The 22,391-nt window shown below is 39.0% G+C and overlaps 1 protein-coding gene across 1 annotated transcript in view; it reads right to left on the reverse strand.

Moving 5' to 3' along the window:
• Nucleotides 1–1,443: 1,443 nt before the first annotated feature.
• LOC126298010 (WASH complex subunit 4) overlaps nucleotides 1,444–22,391 on the reverse strand; it is a 179,889-nt gene continuing 158,941 nt past the window's right edge. The window contains exon 19 of the mRNA XM_049989329.1: nucleotides 1,444–1,743. Coding sequence (XP_049845286.1) covers nucleotides 1,621–1,743 — 123 coding nt within the window. The 3' untranslated portion in view covers nucleotides 1,444–1,620. The remainder of the gene's footprint in view (nucleotides 1,744–22,391) is intronic.

Raw genomic sequence — 22,391 nt, forward strand, 5'->3', positions numbered from 1 at the left:
TTTTGAACTGGCTGGCAAAAGTGAAATTAGATTAGATGGGAATTTGACGCTATTTATCTCCTTTCTCATACAGAGCCTTAACTTCAACCAATTAGGAAATCATCCATTTATGAATGACTGGTTACACAAATAATGTATCATGTTACTAAAATTAAAAAGAAACAGTTTAACTTTGTTGATATTTTATCATAACCACTACAAATTTCTTAATTTAAAGATTTTGTGGTATACATTTTTTATGGTATACTGAAGTTGTCTCGAATGGCTGATCTGACAAATTGCATGGCAGCATCTAATTTTAAAATTATCTCCTGCTCCTCACCTCTGGTTCAACATTGCCTCCTTCACTATATCCCATATTGTCTTTATTTTGTTACCTGGTGCAAAAGCTTTTCTTGTAATGTATTTGCTTCAATGCCTGTACCACTTTCTTCAATATTTTGCAGTATGTCATGTAATGAGCTATAGCATCGACACTGAAGCTCTTTCTAAGAGGTATATTGTTCTACAATATGCCTTTATTCTTTGCGTAATCTTTGGCCTTTTTTTGTACACAGACATTAGAACTTAGGGGCAAAAGTCTTCAAATAAATATGTAGTATTTTCACTCATGCCATCAGCACTGTATGCATCTGCATCAAAAAATGGTCACCTGGTCCAATTGCTCATGCTATCTGTTGGTAACATAAAAGTAAGAAGTAAGGTGAAACCCACTGCTTTCCACCCATATCAATAGGCTGAATAACAGTTCATCTAGATACATGAAGATTCTTGTGTGCCCATCAAGTGAGATGTTGATTGAGTGGAGATGTATCAGGATGGCTCCCCAATACATTGTCTGTCTAGTAGTCCATGCCATAATGTGTCGCTTCCATCATCATGAGAAAGGAGTGGTACACATTATTATAGTGGTGTGCATGTCCACAGGTGGCAGTTCAATGTGTTCCGTGTAGAGAGAGTCAGAGAATACTTTGTGGTGTCACTGGTGTGCTCAGTCTCTGCCCATGCCTCATGCTACAGCCACTGACTACCCTGGTAACTGGGAAAAGTGGGTGGTCGCTACACCTGGCCACTGTTTCTGCTTCTGACCATCCTAACAGAAGCTATATGCAAACAGAACTATCACTTCTTAAGGTAATACTTGTCTATGATTTATGCCCCCCACAATGAATGCTACAGTGGCTAAGTAAACTTGCTATACATAAACCAACATGATAAACAATGCTAAATGTTCTATGAGTACCCCTAATGAGTACTACATGCAGAAACAGCAGAATGACTCTACTGGCTGTTGTGTCATGTGGTACACTGCTCCTTGTCATTGCCTATCACCCCACCACTTGTCTTACATTCACACCACTATAGTTAGATGTGTAATTCAGTTGGTAATTAGTGTATTATACTAAAATACAGATTATTAAGTGAAAAGAAAAATTACACAAATCATTATTTCATCTTTAATGCAAACAATACATAAAATTTCTGTTAAATATAAACATACACCAATAATTCAAACAATCATAATTCTCTCATACAATAACAAGAACATTTCTTCTCCCACAATACTTTACAAAATACATATACGACAGTCGTAAATTCTCAGCTAATTCATATTAGCTGTTAACTACTTCCTGACAAAACGCTCCGAGACCCATACTTAACACTATCTTGTTCCAGTGGTACACTGTCCTTCTGAAAGAATATCCTTGCACTGCTCAGGGTATAGTACAGCAGATCAAATTCCTGAAATTAAAAGATGTATGTTAGTCACCTGATGTCAGCAATAAACAACAATTACTTTGAAGATCACTAATTCTCTAACAAATTAAACAGAAGGCTGGGGTCAGAAACTGAATGAAACAAACTTTTTTTTAAATGTTGACTTATTGTCAAAATGAAGTACACAACCTATTAAAATTTATTACAGCCAAGATCACTTAAAAGTTACAGTGTTCGTTTGACTGGTTTCAGCACTTCACTTCCAGCTTGTGGTGTGATTAATTCACTAATAGCTTCATCAAAATAAGTAAAAATTCCAGTTTAGTGGACTTGAGTCTTTTAAATATGTGAGGATATGATGTATTCATTGACATAGCTCATAAGATTTCATGATGTTCAGAATGCTTAACTGGAATTGTTATACAGGATGTGACATTTAAAACAGATTTAAAAAATGTTGTCATAAAAGTTGTTCATCTCGAAGGGGGACATCCAACAACACCAAACTTGGCTGCGCTGCCCCATCCCCAGAAGGTGGGAGGGTGCCACCTTTGAAATTTTAAATACCCCCCCCCCCCCCTCTCTCTCTCTCTCTCTCTCTCTCTCTCTCTCTCTCTCTCTCTCTCTCTCTCTCTCTCTCTCTCTCTCTCTCTGTCTCTCTCACTTCCCTGCATTGTCCTGTGTTATCCTGCGCCATTGCTCAGAGACCAGTAGCAACCAAACTAGGGAATTAGGGAATTACTGTCTTGTGTGCAGGCTGCCATTAACATCACAACACAAATGCTTACATCTGCAGTGGTGGTATGACCAGGAGATTTGGGCTGCTGATGGATGGCATCACAAAGTGTTCAGTGAAGAATCATGACTCTGCACTACACCAGATGTCTATCGTCATCAAGTATGGTGGTGATCTGGTGAAAGCTCCAATGCTTCCAACGTTTTGGAGAGGCACATCAATGTTACTCGTGGTGTCATGGTGTGGGTGCCATCAGGCAAGACTTCAGGTCACAGCTCGTAGTGACTGAGGGAACTCTGACAGCAAAATGGTACATCACAGATATCTTGTATCCTCGTGTTAACTCCCACATGACATTATCGTGGCACAATTTTTCAACTAGATAATGTTTGTCCACACAGGGCACACATGTCCCCATGAGGTACCCTAGTGGCCAGCAAGATCTCCACATCCGTCCCAGACGGACCATGTGTGGGGCCAGTTCAGATGTCAATTCTGTCCCATTGCCAGTATATATGATATCAATGATCAATTACAACATTTGTAGGCGAGTTCATGTGAGGAGAGGATCCAACGTTTTTATGATACCGTTTCCTACCAAACGAGTGCACACATCCAGGACAGAGGGGGTGCAATGTTGTAGTGATAAGTGGGTTCAAACTGGCAAAACCTTTGTAGATTTGACTTAGTTTTGTAATCTCTGATATAACATCACATATACTCTCAACCTGTGAAGTTTCATTTTGTTTCCTCCTCCCTTGTGGGTGCTTCACTTTTTTATGTCATGCAGTGTACTTTCCGCTGCTACACACTATCACTAGTGACTACTATGGATAAGTCCACCAAGTGATATCTGGCACCTGTGAAGAAATATATGCACTGCTTCACACAGTCACTAATTTTGCTAGCATTGTGACTAGTCACAAATTTGTAAAGATCAAATTCAATGTCCCTTATTCCCGTTTCTAGTTTTAGCTAATAACAGAATAACAATAGATTTTATTTAACCCTACTCGCTGAATCTCATTTCCAATTTTCTTCTATTTCTTACAATGGAAAGAAACCTCACAGAGACTATTTTTCAGACCTTGTGAAACATGAAACAAAAGCTACTCTATTCAATTCACAATGTAACTTTGAACAAATATAAAAACTATTTAACGAAGATGGGGTATGTGTATTAAGTCTGAAGGAAACTATTTGAAAAGTGATTGAAAAGCAGCATTCGTGTGTATCCTTGATATCATAAAATTAGTAATTAATAAATTTATGTAACTACATGAAAATCGCCAATATTGGACTGAAAGAAAAGTTCTCAATTGCTGTCTGGACTGAAGAGTATTTTGATAACATGAAGTTGATTTGATGAAAGAGCATTAGATATTTCAATTGTTTGAAGGATATCATATTCACCAGTGACTGTAGGAATTATTTATTTCACAACTGCCATTGCGGCCTTTGGTCTATTTTCAAGTGGTACTGTGAAAGCTAAAAGAATACAGACATGAAATGCAGACAGTATATACAGAACTGCACAAACATGTCATATAGACAGTAGCACATTACAACAACGGGTAAAGTAATCCATCACTTACATTTTGCTTCAGCACATGTCAGACTTTAAAATCCACCATCAAAAATAAGATTTTTCACTGTACAAATACATCAACATCAAACAAGTGCATAGTTCTGTACATTGTGAAATGATGTTAATTAAGTGAACTGTTACCAGTTAACATCCTTCACCTGTATCGCTCAGCAAGGTTCTAACACACTGTTTACCTGTGAACTAAGGCCACTGGCATGAAAATTCATTCACAATTCAGACTATCTGTGCACTGATCAGAGATAGTACATTCCAGCAATAACAACTAGAAGTTTCATATCATAACATCTTTTTACATCTGCTGACAACATACAGCTTTCTAAGTGATTGTATAGTCCCAAGGTACAAAGTGGACAGGACTGGTAAATTTATTTATGAAACAGCCAAGTAAAAGTTTATACATTATCTGCTTAAATGATAGAAAGGAACATGGCATAAGGACACATTACCTTTCCCATATGATGTGGGTTTACTGCAAAAACATTTTGTATAGAAATGTGTGTACCTAAATTTCATAATATGTATAGTGCTTATGACACTGTTATTTGGTAACAGGGAAGAATCATATGCACCCCCACTTTTATTTTCATTTCTATTTTATTTAATTTTAGAATCTGTTATTTAATGTGATGTATTTCACCATCTCTTCATAAATACCATGTGACAAGTTTTGTAAATGCTCCCAACATTTTCTAATGTATTGCAATTTTTATACACAATTACGGTGAATCAAGTGCAGTACCATACATTTTATTTCTGCAGTTCATTTTATCTAAACTGTCTTTCTTGTCTAATCTATTTTAGTAATGCGACATAATACTGTATAATTAATTTATACACATTTCTTGATAGCATTTTAAGCACTTTGGAATTTACTGTTATGTCTACATACATTTTTACAAAACTACATTCCTGATATTAACACTTGTTAAAAAGACATATCCTGTATTTACAAGGCAGTGTCTTGTGATGTAGTATCCAAATTTGTTGTGCTTCACTGTTGGGTGTATTATCAGCGAGCATTTGGTGCATTCTATGTTTTTTCATCAGTTGGAATGTATAAACAAACAAAGTAATATGTTAGATTACTATTTCCATGTTCTGTATGAGTACCCAATTCAGCATGAGACCTTCAGAAAAGTAACACATGTATTTTTATGCTACTCTGTTATAAATAAAATTTCCTGTTCTATTCTATCCATTAACCATGGACCTGGTCATTGGTGCGGAGGCTTACATGCTTCAGCAATAAAGATATCTGTACTGTAGGTGCAACCACAACAGAGGGGTATCTGTTGAGAGGTCAGGCCAATGTTGGTTCCTGAAGAAAGGCAACAGCCTTTTCAGTAGTTGCTGGTGACAACAGTCTGGATGGATGACTGATCTGGTCTTGTAACACCAACAAAAATGGCTTTACTGTACTGGTATCACGAATGGATGAAAGCAAAGGGAAACAAAAGCCATAATTTTTCCCGAGGGCATGTAGCTCTAGTGTGTGGTTCAACAATGATGGCATCCACTTGGGTAAAATATTCCAGAGGTAAAATAGTCCCCCATTCTGATCTCCGGGCAGGGACTACTCAGGATGTCATTGTTATCAGGAGAAAGAAAACTGGCGTTCTACAAAATGGAGCATGGAATGTCAGATCCCTTAATTGGGCATGTAGGTTAAAGCATTTAAAAAGGGAAATGGATAAGTTAAAGATAGACATAGTGGGAATTACTGAAGTTCGGTGGCAGGAGGAACAGGACTTCTGGCCACATTAATACAGGGTTATAAATGCAGAAGCAAATAGGGGCAATGCAGGAGTAGATTTAATAGTGAATTACAAAAACAGGAACACAGATAGCTACTATGAACACATTATTGTAGACAAGGTAGACACAAAGTTCACACCCACAACAATAGTACAAGTTTATATGCCAACTAGCTCTGCAGATCAGGAGATTGAGGAAATGTATGGTGAGATAATAGAAATTATTCAGATAGTTAAGGGAAATGAAAATTTAACAGTCACAAGTATTGGAAAGGGAGTGGAATAGGCCTATTAGCGTCTGGGACACACACATTGTTCTACAGCTGTGGAGAAAATAATGCTCAGAAGGCTGCCATACTGAAATTTAAGCCTGTTGGTGAAAGAATCTATGTATTACAAATGAAAGCCCACTTCTTCAGTGTATCCTTTGTATGTAAGTATGCTCCAACAGAAGGTGCAGAGCTGGAGGAAAAAGATATATTCTATGAGCAACTGGGACAGGAAACAGCAAGGGTGGCAAAGCACATTGTTAAGGTGGTTATGGGGGACTTCAATGCTCAAGGAGGAAGAGAAATTGCATATAGGTAAGCAGCTGGTAAGTAGAGTGTGCATGAAGCTTCTAACGACAACAGTATCAGACTAACTGCTTTTTCCATGGGCAATAACATGATTATTAAAATCAAATGGATGCACAGGAAGGATACAATGGAAGGATACAAGGGAAGTTGCATGGTGCTCCCCAGATGATGTCACAAAAAATTAGACTGATCATGTACTCATAGATAGACGACATGCTTCAGCTATATTAGAAGTCAATAGTTGTCATGGTGCAGATGGAGATAGTGATCACTATTTGGTAAGAATCAAATACAGACAGAGGATTGCCAATTACAGACAGACCAAGGTTTGATGATGCCACATTCAGAAATGATGAAAATACAGAACAACAGTATAAAACTATTTTGACAAATAGACTTAATGAAACAGAAGAATAGGCAGGAGAGGGTACTCAAGAAAGATGGGAAACAGTCAAAGGTACAATACAGGAGACAGCTGAAACTGTACTGGACACAAAGAAGCAACTGAAACCCAGGTCTGGTTTCATGAAGATTGTAGGAGGAAGACAGAAGAAAGGAATGAGGCAAGAAAAAGAATGCTGCAAAGGAGAACAAGGATTACTGCACAAGGAGAAGAGAAAGGAAGCAAATAAAGAATGTAAGAGGAAAAAGAGAGGATTTGAAAAATGGTGGATTGATAAATTAGAAAAGGGAAAGACTGATCAGGAAATAAGGAAATTCTATATGAGGATGAAAGGTATAAAGAAGCAGTTTACTGTAAAGATAAGGAGAGAAATCTGACTGGAGGAAAAGATCGGATTTTAGACAGATGATGGAGTATTTTAGTGAACTACTGAATAGAGAATCTGAAAACGTAGGTGAAGTAGATGCTGGTGGAGCAGGAAGTAAACAGAAAAAAAGAGTATCACAAAGCTGTCATGGAACCAACAATTTAAGAAGTTAAAGATAGTTTCAAGACTCTTAAAAACAGTAAAGCTCCAGGAGAAGACAATATTACAGCAGAAATGATAAAATATGGTAGAGAAAAACTAATAACGGTTTTGCATGAGATCATAGTGGAAATATGGTGGAAACAAAATATGCTGGAACAGTGGAATACAGCGATATTCTACCCTATACATAAAAAACATGACAAAGCCGACTCTGTGAATTACGAGGTTCATCTACAAAGTAAGTTCCGTTTCTATTTATATCTGCGGATGCGCTACAATCGCAGTTCCAAGCATGTGCGGCAGTTACTCTGACTCAAGTAGAAGACATGTATGACATATTCACATTGCTGCTGCCGACGTGTGCTTTGTAGTGCTTCTTTAATGTCAGTTGTAATTGAAAATGCCGCTGTGTGTGAAATAAGATCTGTGATTCGTTTCCTAATGCAAAGAAAGTTAAACCAAAGGAAATTCATCGGCAAATCTGCGAAGTTTACGGACAAAATGCTATGAGTGATTCAATGGTTAGAAGATGGGTCAGAGTGTTCAATGAAGGACGTGATCAAGTGCACAATGAAAAACGAATTGGACACCCATCTGTGGTTACTAATTAACTGGTTCACACAACTGAAGAGAAGATTAAGCACAGCCGTAGGTTTACACTTAGTGCCCTTGCTATGGAAGTTCCACAAATCTCACTATCCCTAATTCATGAAATTGTTACTGAAAAACTGAAATTTTGAAAACTTTGCTCATGTTGGGTACCCAAAATTCTTACTGAACAACACAAAAAACAATGGATGGGCAGTGCACTTCAGTTTTTGACGTGCTACAATGAAGAAGGCGATGGTTTTCTTTCTCGGATAGTCAAGGGGGATGAATTAAACCTGGGTATTGTACGACACCCCTGAAACAAAATGGCAATCAATGGCATGGAGGCACACTTCATCCCCTACGAAGGTTACGCCTAAGCAAATCTTGACACCTCGAAAAGTCATGTGAACCATTTTTTGGGGCAAAAAAGGCATTTTGCTGATTGATTTCTTACTACAAGGCCAAACAATCAATGCACATGATTACTGCAAGACCATTAAGAGAGTGTGCCGCACAATACAGAACAAGTGCTGAGGATTACTGTCAAAAGGTGGTGTTTTCTTCCACAATAATGCCCGACCTCACACAGTGAATGTGACCGAACAACTCTTACGGGAATTTCACTGGGACACGTTTGATCATCCTCCATATAGCCCGGACCTTGCTCCTAGTGACTTATCTCTTCTTACACCTAAAATCTGTCCATGGTGGCCAACACTTCAAAGATGACGATAACCTGAAAGAACATTTTACCACATGGCTGAATACACAGGCGGCAACCTTCTATGAAGAAGGCATACAAAAAACTTGTGCCACGCTATGACAAGTGCCTACAAAATTTCGGAAGCTATGTAGAAAAGTAGTTTAACAGTTGTAGATTTTTGAACAATAAGTATTTTTTCTGTATCTGTACACGTACGTTTTATATAACCAAACTGAACTTACTTTGTGGACATATCTCGTATAGAGGAATTGCACTGCTCTGTATAGTACATAAAGTATTAGGAAAAATCATGGCAGGGCAACTCAGTACATATGTAGAAGAGTATCCAGGTGACTGCCAGTATGATTTCATAACCACTAGATCCACTATAGATCAGATTTTTACTATCAGAGAAATCCTTGAAAAATGTTACGAGTATAACACTGATGTCCACCAGCCGTTCATTGATTACGAACAAGCTTGATAGTATCAAAAGGGGTTACCTATGGAAGGCAATGCAAGATGCAGATGTCTCCAACAAACTAAAAAGACTGTTTTCAATGACTTTGAGTAGAAAAGTATCTAAAGTAAAGACTGAAGGCACTTTATCAAAGGCATCTCAAGTTAACTAAGGATTGCAACAGGGTGATGTGCTATCCACTATTCTGTTTAATGTCGCCTTGGAGAGGGTAATGTAAAAGACACAAAGTGGCAATCCTGGGGGAACAGTGTTTAATAGAGTGATGCAGGATCTTACCTATTCAGATGATATTGATTTGTTGTCGAGGAGGAAACAGGACCTGGAAGAAAACCTTGAAAAATTAGGAAGATATGGAGCGGAGATGGAGTTGACAAATAATCAGTCAAAGACCAAGTATATGTTAACATGTAGAAAAAGGTATAGTGAACGAGAAAGAAGCAAGACTTTGAATGGGAAAGAATATGAACGCTGTGAGAGCTATAAATATTTTGGATCACTGATATCTGAGAATAATGATAAAAGAGAAAAAATACATGCAAGGATTGCAGCTGGTAACAGGAACTACTTTGTACTGATTAAAGTATTTAAAACAAGAAGCCTTAGTAGGAATCTGAAGCTGACAGTGTATCATACAGTAGTGAGACCTGTGGTGATGTAGGGTTCGGAGACTTTGACAATAATGCAAAATGATGAGTTGTTGCAGAGACGGGAAACGAAGATACTTAGGAAAATCTTTGGGCCAATGAATGATAGGGGGTTTTCGCGAATCAGAAATAATAAGGAGATCAGAAAGTTGTACAACAAACCAGATATGATCACAGAAATAGAGAGTAATAGACTACATTGGTCGGGACATCTAGAAAGAATGGTGGAGAGCAGCACAATCAAGAAAGTTTTCAAAGGAAAACCAGATGGACTTCATATGTGGGGCAGACCAAGGACCAGATGGCTAGACAACCTGGAGGACGACCTGAGAATAATGGGAGTTAGAAGGGCAGCCAGCAGAGAAGAGTGGGCAGAGATTGTCCAGGAGGCCAAGGCCATACATGGGCTGTAATACCAAGGAGTAAGTAGGAATGGGGAACTGAAATTTGATAGTATGAAAAGGAAGAGAAAGAAATGTAGTAGGTGAATATGGACTGGGGGAAAGGAATGAAAGAGGAAGTTACCTGGTAGAATTTTGCATAGAGAATAATTTAATCATAGCTAAGACCTGGTTTGAGAATTGTGAGAGAAGGCTGTATACTCGGAAGAGGCATGGAGGCAAAAGGTGGTTTCAGATTGGTTATATAATGGTTAGACAGAGATTTTGGAACCAGATTTTAAATTGTAAAGACATTTCCAGGGGCAGACATGGACTCTGACCACAATTTATTGGTTACAAACTGCAAATTAAAACTGAAGAAACTGCAAAAAGGCAAGTTTTTACAGAGATACCTGGATAAACTGAAGGAACCAGGTGTTGTACAGAGTTTCAGAGGGAGTATTATGGAATGATTGACAAGAGCAGGGGAAAGGAATACAGTAGAGGAAGAATGGGGAGCTTTGAGGGATGAAATAGTGAAAACAGCAAAGGATCAATTAGGTAAAAAGCTGAGGGCTAGTAGAAATCCTTGTGTAACACAAGAGATGTAGAATTTAAATGATGAAAGGAGAAAACACAAAATGCAATAAATGAAGCAAGCAAAAGAGAATACACACGTCAAAAAAATGAGATTGACAGGAAGTCCAAAATGGCTAAGCAGGGATAGCTAGAGTCCAATGTAAGGCTGTAGAAGCAAATATCACTAGGGGTAAGATAGCTGCTGCCTACAGGAAAATTAAAGAGAACTTTGCAGAAAAGAGAACCATCTGTATGAATACCAAGAGCTCAGATGGAAAACCACTCCTAAGCAAAGAAGGGAAAGCAGATGGAAGATGTGCTTGATGGCGGTATTATGGAAATGGAAGAGGATGCAGTTGAAGATGAGAAGGGAGATATGATACTGCGTGAAGAATTTGACAAAGCACTGAAAGAACTAAGTCGAAACAAGGCCCTGGGAGTAGACAACATTCCATTAGAACTACTGCTAGCATTGGGAGAGACAGTCATGACAAAACTCTACCATCTGGTGAGCAAGATGTATGAGGCAGGTGAAATACCCTCAGACTTCAAGAAGAATAAAATGATTCCAATTCCAAACAAAGTAGATGCTGACAGATGTGAAAATGTTTAATAAGTTGCAAAAAAATTAACATGAATTACTTTCAGAAGAATGGAAAAACTGGTAGAAACTGACCTCGGGGAAGAGCAGTTTGGCTTCAAAAAAAAATGTAGGAACATGCGAGGCAATATTGACCCTACAACTTCTCGTAGAAGATAGGTTAAGGAAAGGCAAACCTAGGTTTACACATTTGTAGACTTAGAGAAAACTTTTGCAATGTTGACTGGAATACTCTCTTTCAAATTCTAAAGGTGGCAGGGGTAAAAATACAGGGAGCGAGAAGCTTGAAAAGCTACTTACAACTTGTACAGGAACCAAATGGCAGTTGCAAGAGTCGAGGGGCACAAAAGGGAAGCAGTGGTTGAGAAGGGAGCGAGACGGGGTTGTAGCCTCTCCCTGGTGTTATTCAATCTGTATATTGAGCAAGCAGTAAAGGATCATCATCATCATCATCATCATTTAAGACTGATTATGCCTTTCAGCACTCAGTCTGGAGCATAACCCCCCTTATAACATTCCTCCACGATCCCCTATTCAGTGCTAACATTGGTGCCTCTTCTGATGTTAAACCTATTACTTCAAAATCATTCTTAACTGAATCCAGGTACCTTCTCCTTGGTCTGCCTCGACTCCTCCTACCCTCTACTGCTGAACCTACGAGTCTCTTGGGTAACCTTGCTTCTCCCATGCGTGTAACATGACCCTACCATCTGAGCCTGTTCGCCCTGACTGCTACATCTATAGAGTTCATTCCCAGTTTTTCTTTGATTTCCTCATTGTGGACACCCTCCTGCCATTGTTCCCATCTACTAGTACCTGCAATCATCCTAGCTACTTTCATATCCGTAACCTCAACCTTGATGATAAGGTAACCTGAATCCACCCAGCTTTCGCTCCCATACAACAAAGTTGGTTGAAAGATTGAACGGTGCACAGATAACTTAGTCTTGGTACTGACTTCCTTCTTGCAGAAGAGAGTAGATTGTAGCTGAGCACTCTCTGCATTAGCTTTGCTACACCTTGCTTCCAGTTCTTTCACTATGTTGTCATCCTGTGAGAATATGCATCCTAAGTACTTGAAACTGTCCACCTGTTCTAACTTTGTTCCTCCTATTTGGCACTCAATCCGTTTATATTTCTTTCCCACTGACATTACTTTCATTTTGGAGATGCTAATCTTCATACCATAGTCCTTACATTTCTGATCTAGCTCTGAAATATTACTTTGTAAACTTTCAATCGAATCTGCCATCACAACTAAGTCATCTGCATATGCAAGACTGCTTATTTTGTGTTCACACATCTTAATCTCACCCAGCCACTCTATTGTTTTCAACATATGATCCATAAATAATATGAACAACAGTGGAGACAGGTTGCAGCCTCGTCTTACCCCTGAAACTACTCTGCACCATGAACTCAATTTACCGCCAACTCTAACTGCTGCCTGACTATCCATGTAAAGGCCTTTAATTGCTTGCAAAAGTTTGCCTCCTATTCCATAATCTCGTAGAACACACAATAACTTCCTCCTAGGAACCCAGTCATATGCCTTTTCTAGATCTATAAAGCATAGATACAATTCCCTGTTCCACTTATAACACTTCTCCATTATTTGCCGTAAGCTAAACATCTGGTCCTGACAACCTCTAAGAGACCTAAATCCACACTGATTTTCATCTAATTGCTCCTCAACTAATACTTGCACTTTCTTTTCAACAATGCCTGAGAAGATTTTACCCACAACGCTGATTAAAGGATACCTCTGTAGTTGTTACAATCTTTTCTGTTTCCATGTTTAAAGATTGGTGTGATTACTGCTTTTGTCCAGTCTGATGGAACCTGTCCCGACTCCCATGCCATTTCAATTATCCTGTGTAGCCATTTAAGATCTGACATTCCACTGTATTTGATGAATTCCGACTTAATTTCGTCCACCCCAGCTCCTTTATTGCACTGCAATCTATTGACCATTTTCTCCACTTCCTCAAATGTGATTCTGTTTCCATCATCATTCCTATCCCATTGTACATCGAAATCTGAAACATTACTGATCGTATTTTCACCTACATTGGGCAACTCTTCAAAAACTGTAGAGAGATGGCAAAAGATGAACACAGTACACAGATTCAGAAGGATGCAGGTTGCAGTGGTTACTCTGAGATGAAGAGGCTTGCACAGGATAGAGTAGAGTGGAGAGCTGCATCAAACCAGTCTTTACTGAAGACCACAACAACATCGTTGAAATGGCTGTAAGCACTATGGGACTTAAAATCTGAGGTCATCATCCCCTTAGACTTGGAACTACTTAAACTGAACTAACCTAAGGACATCACACACATGTCTGAGGCAGGATTCAAACCTGCAACTGTAGCAGCCGCACTGTTCCGGACTGAAGCGCCTAGAACTGCTCGGCCACAGCAGCCAGCAACAACATTGTACTCTACCTTATGACTACATCATTACATAGAAACTGTATGCTATCAATAGGTATAGGAAGATGTTATGATATGAAGCTTACAATTGTTATCACTGGATGTACTACCTGTGGCAAGTGCACTGACAGTGTGATTGGTGATTGAATCTTCAAGCCAACAGCCTTAGTTCACATGTAAACAGTGTGTTAAAATATTCATCTGTAGTGATATATGTGAAAGATGTTAATGTTGGTAATAGTTCACATAATTTATGTCCTTTCACTATGTACAGTACTTTGCATTTGTTTGGTGTTGCTGTATTTCTACCGTGAAAAGTTTTAGTTTTGACGATGACACATATACATGTCAGAGTATTTTAAAACCCAAAGTGCTGAAGCAAAAGGCAAGTGATGGTTACTTTCACCATTTTTGTAATGTGCTACTGTCTATATGACATACTTGTGCAGTTCTGTATACACACTCTGTACTTCATTTTTGTATTCTTTTAGCTTTTGCAGTATCACTTGAGAAGGGCCCAAAGGCCATAACTGCAAATGTGAAATAAATCACTTCTACAGTCAATCGCATATATAATGTCCTTTAAAAAATTCTGCATGGCTGTGAAACCAAACAGGAGAAGTTAACCAAACATTTCAATGGTTTTACAAGGAGTTAACTGGATGGCAGCTACTGAGACACAGTTTGCCTTTCCCACTCTTTGCAGAATATGCAACACATTCCACAGCTTCCACCTATTACACTAGAAGTCTTTTTGAAATTGCTACAAAATTGTAGGCTAAAATGTGTATAAAATATAATTAACTGGTGCCATCTTGTCATGCATTCACTGTTTCAGGCATTACAATTGTATAGGATGTTACGACTATAATCTTTGTTTTAAGCTCACATTAAAATGAATGAATTTCTCCTTGAGCCAGCCGCACAAAATGAACATTGATTTCATGAATAATAATAATAATAGTAACAATATTGAGTTTATAGAAGACTTTACTACAGAGAATGGCCAGGGAATGAATTGATCTGGAATCATTCGGGGAAAACCAAATCTGGAATGAGAATTGGTGGACAAGACAGCAATCCGTAGCCATAAAAAAGGTAACACTGATGCATCCTGAATGCCCTGTACATGTCCAGTGAATATGAACATCGTATCTCATCAAGATGTTCTAGTTGCTTTTTTTAACATGCATGTATTTTGTTCCTCTACTTTGTTATCCTAATATAAAATCTCACTCTACTATCAGCAGGAGCAGATTGTGGACAATGTAAGGCCACGGTGGAAAGTTCTTGTGCAGATGATGGACATTTTTTTCTAGGTTTAATTTGCATTAATTCTTTGATATAGTCCTCTTTTAGTTAAATGTATAGCCTTATTTGAATTCAATGTACTAAGTGTGAGGTTTTTTCAGTAAGTCCATAACATTCCTAAAGTGCAATTCTGGATGATTCACATCTATGAGGATTGAAACTAAGCAACACTATATAACAGTGAACAATTATAATAGTAAAAATTAGAAAATTAAGTTCAGTATCAGACAGAGAATACTCTAAAGTCATTCTCTTTAAAATTTCAGAACACTGAAGTAACTATTTTCAAATATATACTGAAAGTACTTATTATTAAAGCTAGAAAAATGAATCTTTATCCATAGCTACAGAATTACAAGAAAGTAACAACAAAATGTGCCACACTTTTACAAACTGAATATTGGTCTAGTAATTTGATAAATTACACAGTTACAATGGTGCTCAACACAGTGGTTTCTGTTTTGAATCCTGGTGGTGAAAGAAAATTTTATGAACGGTATATTGGCGGCAAGGGGAGGAAATGTGGGTATTTAAAGTACTTGATCAGTCGACTTCACTTCCCTGGATAAAGTCCCCCACCTGCCTGCAGTGTCCCATGGCATCTAGGCATAGCCATAGCTGCCGCCGCCACCACCAAACATATATAAAATACTACCACAGCTGCAGCGATGATAGTCCCTGATTTTTACTGCCAGTTATGTTCACTGAACATCTTTCGAAAATATAAAAAAACAGAGTCAATAGCATGTGCACCAATGCACTCCATTAGAACCCAGGCACATCTCACCTGAGGATGTTCAATGAATGTAACTGGTTTCCTCATCTGCCAGCATTCAGTGAAATGGTCTCAGTGTTTTCCAATAGTGTGTGTCCTTGAACTTAAGAAACTGAGTACTGCAAGTCTGTGCCTAAAGGTAACAGGCATCATTTTTATTTGTTGTTTCCATTGTTTGCTGCTTTTAGTATTTGTAGTGTAGCTTACTGCCACCTGCATTGCCACAGTCATGTAGTTCTGAATATTATAAGGTAACCACTCGCGCTACCATATCTCTGTCAGGTGCCAGCTTCCACTCGTGAACTGCCAGAAGAGTAGATCCTTTGTTTTGTCTGAAAGCATGCAGTAAACTAGTGTCTGTGGCAGACTCAATGTTCTTTCCTTCAAATGGGAAAATATTTCGTTGGTGCCAAGCTACACAGGGAAAAATGATGGTTTGAGGAATCCTCTGCCGGCCACTTAATTGTGAATTGCAGAGCAGTCATGTAAGTGTAGATGCAGACGTAGATGTAGAAGCTTGTGTTCGTGTTTTTAAGTTTGATAGCGCAAGTATTTTTCTTAAAGACAGCAAGGTTCATTTTTATAAATTTTTTACCTATTTTCATCCATAACATCACGGATCGCATTGGAAAAGTACAAGCCAAGTTTCAGGTGGAGACTATTTTCAGACCTACTAAGAAAATTAGTGAGTGCCTAAGATCAACAAAAGATGCTCGTCACCCCTTAGCCACCCCAGGGGTATATAAAATTCCATGTAGTTGTGGCAGGGTTTACATAGGAATTACAAAAAAAGAAGCATCAATACACGTTTGACGGAGCACAAAAGAAACTGTCGCTTGGGACATATCGACAAATCGGCAGTAGTGGAACATGTTTTTAAGGATGGAGATCACAAAATAAAATTCGGTGAGACAAGTGTGCTAGCGAGGACGTCGCATTATTATACACATATGTATAGAGAGGCAATTGAAATCCACAAACATCAATACAATTTTAATCGTAAAGAAGGAGGATTAAAATTGGACAAAATATGGCGGCCGATGTTGCATCAATCACATGACAATCAATTGCCTGCAATCGAGAGAACAGACAATAGCCAGAGATAGCTACATATCGACGCCACGTGACGTGCGGTATCGCCCTCTACGATCTCCATATAAGCGGCGACCCCAGCTCCTAGCAGCCAGTTGTCGACTCACCTTGGAAGATGTTCTCCGTAGTTGAGAACGAAACGTCAGGGAGAAGTAGTTCTACAGATTGACCACGGCAATTTAGCCCAGAAGTGTTTACTGATGAAGACGCCGGCTGTGGAAGCCTACACGGGATGATTTTTACCTATTATTTTTATTTGAAATTTAGCAGTAAGAGGAACAGGAAATGTGTATGCTGTATGCAGGCACAGGAGGAGCTCGCCACAGTCTGTGAACTGTTGGAAGATGCTGTTGTTTGTGGTCAGCACTCTGCAGGCCTTTGGTGTAGAGATGGTGGAGAAAGTGTCATGTTGCATGGGACACCTCAAATGTTGCTCGTTCCACTTTCGGGTTCAGCTGAGGCACCTTCCAATGTACTTGATGTGGGGCAGCCACTATCACCACAGAGTGAGTGGCAGATAGTAGTGTATTTGCGGAATTTGAGGTGGAGACTCAGTGTGCAAACTGGCTATGTGGCCTTGCCCATTCACCCACTGAGTGGACAAATGGCCATTTCTACAGCAGGTCTGAGCAGGCACACAGGGAGAGGGGGTTTGTTAGTTATCAGTAGCTCCAATGTTAGGTGAGTTATAGAGCTCCTTAGGAAAATAGCACCCAGGGCTGGATGGATGTATAATGTACACTCAGTATGTCTGCTGGGTGACCTCATCCAAGATTGGAAGAGGACTACCAGCGAATATCAAGGGTGCAGAGTGCAGTCACCTTTAATTTGTGGCTCATGTTGACACCAATGGCACCTGTTGCTTGGGTCCTGAGACCACCCTCAATTCATATGGTATGCTGGCTGAAGTGGTGAAGACTCATAGTCTCACTCATGGGGTGCAAGCATAGCTCAGAATTTGTAGTTTCGTACCCAGAAACTGATCAGGGTCCTTTGATTTGGACCCGAGTGGAGGGTCTCAACCACAGACTGTCAATTCTGTGATGGTCTTGGCTGCAAATTTCTGAACCTGTGTCGAGAATCGTAGGACATCTCTCAATAGATCAGGTGTGCAACATACAGAGCCAGCAGATACTTGGTTAGCAGCGTCCTTACAGAGTACACAATAGTTTGAAATTTTGTCATGAACATTCACCAGTCAATAAACAGAGAGCAAAATCAGATCACATACAAAATAAAGACTCTTTGAATGTTGAATTTTTAACAGTAGATTGCCAACGCATTTGTAACGAATTTCCTGAATTTAACAACCTCCAGGAAAGCTGTCAATCTCAAATTACACTCAGAACCAAGAGCTGGATGAAACCCAAAGTAGAAAGCTCCAAAATATTTAATGAGGCATGGAATGTATATTGAAAACCCAAAGTAGAAAGCTCCAAAATATTTAATGAGGCATGGAATGTATATTGAAAAGCCTAATTGGACAACACAGGAGGGGGGTGTTACTGCAACCGACTAAAGTATTGTGTCAGCTGAGATCAAAATTGAGTCTGACAGCGAGTAACTAGCCTACGTGAACTCATGTTAATCACTGAATATTTTTACTGGCCACAAAATTCTACTGTAGCAGTTTTAGAATCATTCGAAGAAAGTTTATGCTCAGTAGTACAATATTAGTTGGAGTTTACTTTAACTTAACAAGCAGAAACTAGGACATCTGTGGATTCATTGCAGGTGGTAAGAACGGACAGACTTTTGTAGTAGTTCTAAACATGTTTTCCAAAAACTATCTTTAGCAGCTAGTTCGGCAGCTCATACGAAATGAAAATTCATTAGACCTTGCAGCTAGGAACAGGCCTGACATTAATGACAGAGACACAGGGATTAGTGATCAAAATACAATGACAAAGTTAACATCTGCCAAGAAGGCTAGGGGACTATTTATGCTGGAAATAACAGACAAGCCGTTATCAGCATCCTGTTAAGACAATGAGTGGACATCATTTAGTTAAAATAAGATGGAAATATAGCAGCCTTGGTAATGCATGGCTTGTGAGGTATTCCCCTCCTGAGTGCTTCCTGCTCCAACTCTAATGGCCCAGTGACGTTACAGCCACTCAACCAATTGCAGGGATGACCAGCAGTCAGTGGCGATAGTGACTACGTACTCTCTAACACTCTAAGTGTGAATATTATGTGACATAAACTACTAAAACTTTGATTTTTATCCTGTTATCTGTCTCTTACATTGAGCACATTTAATTAACTGCGTAGAAGAAAATCTACTGCCAAATTACATGTTGACCCAAAAAAAGATTTCATTTTAAGAGTGAAGTTTGCAAGTTATGGGTACCTGAATAACTTCAAAAATTGCACCATTTCTTTTTGTTATGGATACCATGAATGGATCTTCTGTGAACTGCACACTTCCTATTGAGGATAACTTCTATGAATACGAAAACTAACTTTCATTGAATTATTAGTGCAAATTATCTCCAACACTAGACATTAAAAATCTTTAAAAAACTCTCAAACTCATGGAAGACTTCATCAATAACAGAAGTAAATCCCTAAAACTTTGCTCCATGTATTTTTATTTCATTCACAGAAACTCTCGGGAAACAACAAATTTTCCTTGTTTAATTGAAATTTAAACAATACGAGTTCATTAATATTGACAATTTTAAACATGGCTGACATCAGCAACAGTAAATAACTTTTCAATATATAAAGTATACAGCCAACCAGTTGCATAAGTTTGATGTAATAACCTTAACCAGGTTTCGATACCACTGATGATATCTTTTTCAGGCGGGAATCCCCTACATGTTTAAACATATTACAAAATAAACTTCTAAAATACTTAATACTTGACAACAACAACAAGAAGAACACAGAACAAAACCGGTACTTACATAAATTACATGACGTTAAAATTGTAAACATATATGATGTGCTAAGGAGCTCAAGTCCATCAGCAGAAAATATTAAGTCCTTCATGGAAACAATAAAAATTGTTACAATAGGTACAGCTTGTTAAGAGAACAGACATTAGACTGGTCATTTGGCAACTAGTTACAATGACAGGTAAACATGGTGTAGCATGCTCCACTTCCTGGGCACTAGTAGTATAAAATGCTTAACTGTATGCAATATGTAACTGTTACAGTAATACATCAGTATGACACATATTAAGATTTATTTGTATGTGATATAAAAACAGGTTGTATAAAAGATACACAAAAAATAAAATATTTTTTATAAAAATGACTATGACAAAAAGAAACAAAAACGAGTAAAGTGATTAATTACAAACACATGCTGAGAACAAAGAATGTACTGTAGCAGAATTTTTTTTATCAAGATTTTACAACAAGCAAAAAGGAGGAGGAAATATTTTTTACGTAAACTATACAAAACAGAATGTGGTACACAGCACCTTCTGTTGTACAATCTAGAAGCGAGTACAGAGTCCACAAAGGATAGGGAGAAACAATGGTTCTGAAATGGAAGTGAACTGAAACATGAACCAACGTATCAAAGTTGCGAGCAGTGGGTTAAAGGTGTTAGAACGGGTGTCATGTAACTTGGTGGGTGAGGACTGGATGCGCAGTAGCACGGGCGTCATGTGACCTGCCGACCAATAGGAGTCAGTCAGCCGTAGCAAGTGCCCGATTTAATGTCGTTCTGTGCGGAGCAAGTTTACGACTGGCTTTAGCATTGTGTGTGGTGCTTTTTCGGAAGTTATTGCAAGGCATTGTGGTAATATCAGTGGAAACAGCAAATATCACCCAGTATTACACAGACAGGTGAGAGAAATAATATTTCGCATGTATCAGTTCTTTAGACAGGAGCTGGAAGCAGCAGTCACAGCTGACAAAAAAAGCATTGCCCAATGTGAATGACGGAAGAAAATTGCTCTTAGAGAGAAGTGACATTGTAGCAGCAAGAACTGTGTTCTTGAGAGAAATGCAAGAGATAAAACAAGCTGGAAAACCACGTATTTATTATCTCGATGAAACATACGTTAACCAGTACCATTTAAGACCACTGTGCTGGAAGACAAGTGAAGATGTCGGTGGCCTGAAGGTTCCTGTGGGAGAATGGAGACCCCTTATTGTGCTGTTTCTGCAGAAACAAGCTTCATACCAGAGAGTAAATTAATAATTAAAGCATCGAAGACGAAGAAATCAGATGACTATCAGTCTGAAATGACCTATGCTGTCTTCAAGCGGTGGTTTGTTTAATAGCTACTTCCGTACATGGCAGTAGGCTCCTACTTCAAATACCAGGAAGGATGAAATTATTTCATGGGTGTCGTCTAATGGAATTCCTCACACAGTGTCACAGATCAGGGCAGAGTTACTCATGCTCGTAAATGCATACAAGCCTAAATACTACACTTACAATATAGATGAACTGGCAAGACAGCATGGTCACCGAGTAATCAGGTTACCACCATACCACTGACACTACAATCCTATTGAGCTGGTATGTGCGCAAGTTAAAGCCCATATCTCAGAAACAAACAGCACCTTTCGAATTGTTGGTGTGGAAAGACTCACACATGAAGCAGTGAACAACGTAAGCATATCTGCATGGGCAAACTGCATCAGATATTCGGAAACACTCCAGGAAGAAGATTTTAAAAAGGAAATCGAAAGAGACTTGGTGATGGAGCCTTTCACAATTAATCTTCACGATTCGGATTCATCTTTATCAGACAGCTAGGATGAAAACGATGTTTTGGGATACCTGAGACAGTACTGCAATGCTGCAGTAAGCATTTAAACATATATTGTAAATCATAAGCAGTGGCGCCGACTTAGGAGGGGCAAGGTACTTTGTGCCCCCACCCCTCTCCCCAATAGTTAAAAGTAGAGGCCTCGTCCCCCCCCCCCCCCCCCAATATTCAAACATGCATTTTTCACCGCTCTCTCCCCCTTCCTCATCCTTTACTGGGAAATTTGTTAAAACTTGCTCATACATTTTTGCATAATAGTATGTAATGATTATGCAGGAAAAAAATACTGATTTTACGAGCTATTGCGTATTTCTTTCTGTTACTCCTCCAACCTCTGCATATGACGAACTGTCGTGACAGGGTTTGCCCCTGCATCTGTACTATTCACACACTTTTACTGTACGGAGGTATGCGTGGAACGAAAGCTCACCATGAACTCGCAGCGCTTTGGCTGCTAGGACAAGCTCCACTTCCTCCCACAGCAGCCTGCTGGCAACTTGTAAAAGAAACTAATGAGCAATAGTGACACCGAATTTGATGGCGATCGCTAGAAGGACTTGGCAACATTAAAGACTCTTCATTCATTTTTGTAAATTCTATTGACAATCACTAGGTACAACACAACACAAATCAGCACCGGCTCCAGCAATTTTGCTGCGCCGTGTGAACATGTCAAGTGCCCCTCCCCCCCCCCCCCCCCCCTTTCGACATAGTAAACTTTTCCCAC

The sequence above is a fragment of the Schistocerca gregaria genome, chromosome X, assembly GCF_023897955.1.
Source record: "Schistocerca gregaria isolate iqSchGreg1 chromosome X, iqSchGreg1.2, whole genome shotgun sequence".
Taxonomy (NCBI): domain Eukaryota; kingdom Metazoa; phylum Arthropoda; class Insecta; order Orthoptera; family Acrididae; genus Schistocerca; species Schistocerca gregaria.